At 36.6% G+C, this 5,000-nt stretch overlaps 1 protein-coding gene across 1 annotated transcript in view; it reads right to left on the reverse strand.

Annotated features, from left to right (window-relative positions):
• LOC308703261 (nephronectin) overlaps nt 1-4,831 on the reverse strand; it is a 16,242-nt gene extending 11,411 nt beyond the window's left edge. The window contains exons 1-2 of the mRNA XM_081386582.1: nt 4,599-4,831; nt 1,534-1,601 (exon numbers count right to left, since the gene is read on the reverse strand). Coding sequence (XP_081242708.1) covers nt 1,534-1,601; nt 4,599-4,657 — 127 coding nt within the window. The 5' untranslated portion in view covers nt 4,658-4,831. The remainder of the gene's footprint in view (nt 1-1,533; nt 1,602-4,598) is intronic.
• Nucleotides 4,832-5,000: the final 169 nt, after the last annotated feature.

Here is a 5,000-nt window from a genome sequence, read left to right on the forward strand (position 1 = left end):
TACAATCATTAAATATTGTAGAACAAAAGGTGATGCAGGTTTCATTATAGCACTACATGTACAGTAAACACATCTCTGTAAAAGTACTGCAGTAGTAGAGAGAATACTACAGTGGAATCATTGAACAAAGTTTGTAATATATTGATGCAAAACACTACAGTACAATCACAACATAGGTTTATTTGAATCAAAGCAAAAATAATAAGCTATGAAATAGAAAAGACTGTAAAACATCAAATGCAGTGTTCCTCAACTTGCTTGTACTGTAAGAAACAGAACAGGAGTGATGATCTATACAGTGCAGTGCTGTCAATACTGTACATAGTCTGAAAAGGTAGTACAGTGTTTGGGACCATAGACACAGTGTCTGATGAAGCATTATGATCAAATGTTAGGCTACATCCATGGATATTGTAGTCTAATTGGTTCATGCTCCATGCTAATTGGTGACAATGAATCTCGTTATCTTGAAACTTTCATGATTTACAGTAAACATGTAAGATTGTTTGTCTGTTTCCACACAACTATGCATTCAGAGTAATGCAACAGTTACCTATCATTTTGAGCAGTTGTATCAGTTGATAGTTAGATCAATGTAAGGAAATGAATAGACACTCATTTGAAATGTAATGTGTGAATTGCCTTTTGAAATAGCAGTACTGTGATGTTAAGTTGTGTCATATTGAACAGGTGATTTTTGTTGAATGAACAAATGATCTAAGTTTTATGTGTATTGTATCCAAGCAATTGAGAAAAGTTTTGAAAAAATGTGCATTTTGATCATTGGTTGTGAGTTTTGTGTCTAGAGTTGTGAAAAATTACATCAAGGTTCTGAAAATAGTAACAAAGTGATTGTAAAAAACTGTATCTTATACAATCATATTATCTTTTTGTAAACTTGTTTTCTTGTAATTAGCACAGGTTGTGTGTGTCTGGACTGAGTGATCGTAGGCCTCGTTGATCTGAGCTGAAGCTCCTCAGGGTGTTTTAGATGAATAAGCTTGAGTGAACTTTTATAAACTGAGGAGCTTCAGCTCTGATCAACGAGGCCTACGATCATTCAGTCCAAAACGACACACAAAACCTAATGCTAATTAGCCTACAAGAAAACAAGTTTACAAGTCCAGTATCTGGTGATAATATTGCATGATGAGAGATTTACAAGCAGTTTAAAAGGACGGGACATTTTTTTTACCCGGAACATTTTCCGGACAGCACACGGGATACAATCAGAGCAAATATCAATATCTGTACATTCCTGTCAGACGAATGAACCATGTAATGTAAACAAGTATTCATTACTTCAATGAGCTCATTGTTTCTGCATTCAATTATTACATTGTTTAAATTAATAAATTTTTAGCTAACTGTGATTTTGTATTTGTGCACTTCTGAAATACTTCTGATATCAGATCTCTCTAAACTGTAATGTGCACTCATGCACTTTCTGTGAAGCTGCTTTGAAACGATGTGTGTTGCGCTATACAAATAAATGTAAACTGAATGTGCAATAGTACTCTAACATTCACTCACGTCTGCATCGTCCCTGAGAGTTTCTCATCTGACACAGTCCATCAGACAGAACCAGCGGCCTGGATGACCTGCGACACACACACACACACACACACACGAACGCACACACACACACACGCAAGCACGCATGCACACACACACACACACACACACACACACACACAAGAAGTGATAGACAGATTTATAGAATCAGTGCATTATATATGATATTATTTTAAAAGTACCTCACTGATTTAGATTTTTTCTTTAAAAGTTACCATAGTAAAAAAAAAAAAAAAAAGTGATTTGTGATCACAGCGGTGCTAGAGGCAATTTATCACAGATTTACAACAACACTTGTCCCTGTGTTGTTGTAAAACTATGGCAATTTAGTGGGAAATATGTTTACCCTGACAATTTCATAAATGTTTGAAATGTTTATAAATCCAGCTTTTAGTGTTGTTTATGTGTCTATGTGGTGTTTTTAATACTCTTTAAGACAAACCGTGTGTAAATTCATAAGTCGACACCATTGTTGAGATTTTTTCTATTTAGGGGCTGTTTACACGACTAAAAACGTAAAAAAAAAAACTAAAAAAAAAACTTTTTATGCGAAAACTTTTGAAAACAGGTTTGTAAAGGTCAGGTTTTTGAGAACGGTCTCTGTGTAAACAACAAAAACGCGAATCTCTGAAAAAGACAACGTCATGCTGACGTCAAACAAATATTCATTACTTCAATGAGCTCATTGTTTCTGCATTAAATTATTACAGTGTTTAAATTAATACATTTTTAGCTAACTGTGATTTTGTATATGTGCATCTCTGAAATACAAAACTTAGTTTCCTCTGATAACAGATCTCTGTAGATTGTAATGTGGACTCACGTAGACTCCTTTCTGTAAAGCTGCTTTGAAACGATGTGTGTTGTGAAAAGCGCTATGCAAATAAATGTGAATTTAATTTAATTGAATGCTCATACATATTACATGTAATATGGCTATCTAATGGCCTGTCAGCAGAATACAGGTTTTTTTTTAAGTCTTTTTCGCGTGTGAATGGGGATCGTTTTAACAATGGTGTCGTCTGTATATGCGGAAAACTCAAAGGAAAAACTTCCCCGTTTTAAGCATATCGTTGTCGTGTAAACGTACCTTAAAACTGCAGTGAACCAAAGACAATCTAAAAAAATACACTGTTTGAAATCGCTGGTGTTTCTGACGTCACAAACTACCTTGTAACCAATCAGATCAACGTGTGATCGTCAACCAGTGGATCTCTGAAAGAGTGGAGGCGGGGCTCATTTGCATATTCATATAACCGCGGGTGTCAAGTTACATTCCACCTATTTTAAGGTATGACGATTTATTTATTTTTTAAGGAAAAAATGTTTAAATATGACATTTTTGTGATTAAAGGTGTGTTTAAAGGGCTTAAATGATTGACTACAGAGGGACTTTAAGATAATAACAATAATTATAAAATTGGCGATAATTTTTCTTTTTTCTCTCAGAAATGTTTCATAACTTTGCATCATAAATGTATAAAAATAACATTTCTGAAACATTACGAAAAATAAAACATAAGGCCTATAGAATTATATTACATTCCATCATGCGCCTCCGTTTGTTAAAAGTGAACTACGCGTTCGAAAGTTACCATGGCAACTACAATTCTTTTTTACGATCACAATGGTGCTAATGTTAATTTATCACAGATTTACAACAACATAGGTATAATAGAAACTAGCTGTAGCGGAAAATATTATTACCATGACAATTTCATAAACGTAGGCTATTAATAGCGACAATTATAAACAGGGCCGGCGCTCCGCACACGCACATCACGCACTGCGCGTAGGGCACCAAGTGCTTGGGGGGGCACCAAAAAATCTGGGTCGTGAAAAATCATCACAATAGGGTACTAGTATAAATAACAAATAAAATATGTCTAAAGCATGTTAATATTGGGTTTAAGTGGTCGTTCAATGAGGCCTATTATATGTTGATCCGACGAAAACTATGTGTGTTTTTAAGTGGTCCAGTGGTAGAAATTTTGCCAAGCGTGTCAGAGGTTCTGAGTTCTAATCCGCACTCATATAGTTTTTTGTTTTTTTTTCTCATCAAAACCGATTATGTTTTTTAGTGGTTGTATATCAGGCAGGGACACTTTTTGTGCTTTTTGTTTTCTAATTGTACCGGAGCGAATAGAGAGTCTCTCCACAACGGATTGAAACGCGCGTCTGAGTGAAGGCTGTGCGTGAGCCAGAAACAAACATAGTATCCGCGCCACTGATCGCTCGGCAACGAGCACTTTGATCAGTTGATTTAAAAAAACAACACATTTCAGCGCTAGATCGACTCTTATTTAAAAAACGAATTAAATGAAGGCTCTGCTGGTTAACTAGAGATGTTTTGTTTGTTTGTATTGGTACATTCGTGCCGCGAGATGTTTCAAAAGTGGTCCTACCCGCAAATTACGCCTATGCATGTCCAGGGGCGTCGCTATAGTAGTGCAAAAGATCCGGGGCTTTAGCCCTGCATGGCTAAAATATATATTTATTTTTTTTTAACTTTGAAACTGCAATTAGAAGAAAAAAAAAAAAACCACAATCTCAGTGTTTGTATATTTTCATATTCACAGAGTTGTCAAATTATGTACATAATTATTGTATTGTGCCTGACCTTTGCACTTTTAACTTTCTGTGTTTACATTGTTCCAAATCTGTGTTTTTAGTAATTGTGGTGGTATTTGGTATTTATAATTTTAACCTTTATATTATTTATTTCTTTTCATGTTTGGTGCCATTGTTAATGTAAAATTATTTATTTGCAGCAGTTATTTTGAAAGTAAAGAGAACCTAACTAAGAAATTCTGAATGGTTGTTATTCCCTTGGTGGGGGGGGGGGGGGGGGGGGGGCACCACCAAGCATTTGTGCTTAGGGCACCCAAATGGCTAGCGCCGGCCCTGATTATAAAAGCAGCGATTGTTTTACGTCTTTCTGTCAGATATGCCTCACAACTTTGTATTGATCAAAACGTATAAGAAAGAAACATTTCTACGGAAATGCAAACATTTGACTTTACCTGAGAGTGTCTGAGCCTGCAGCCGCACAAACCAGAGAGAAAAACAGCATCACATCCATTATGAGACGCGGTATAAACACACACGAGCTTCAGTTTCTCCACGCGAAAATATCCCGTGAAAAGTTCTCATTTGTTCCGCACAGAAGTTTGTCGTCTGGAGAGCGTGAGCGCGCGTCAGGTGTATGTATGTGTGTCTGTGTGTGTGTGTGTGTGTGTGTCTGTGTGTGTGTGTGAGCGCTCGCGCGCACCGCTGAGGGCTATTCATTCAGCCGCTGCCTTCAGGATGACATCAGCGTGTGTGTGTGTGTGTGTGTGTGTGTGTGAGAGAGAGAATGTAATGGGTTTACAGTGAGCTGTCAGAAGTTTCCACTGCTGCACATGAGTGTTTATGAAGAGCACGGA

This window comes from Scardinius erythrophthalmus (assembly GCF_964197995.2).
Source record: "Scardinius erythrophthalmus genome assembly, chromosome: 15".
Classification (NCBI taxonomy): Eukaryota; Metazoa; Chordata; class Actinopteri; order Cypriniformes; family Leuciscidae; genus Scardinius; species Scardinius erythrophthalmus.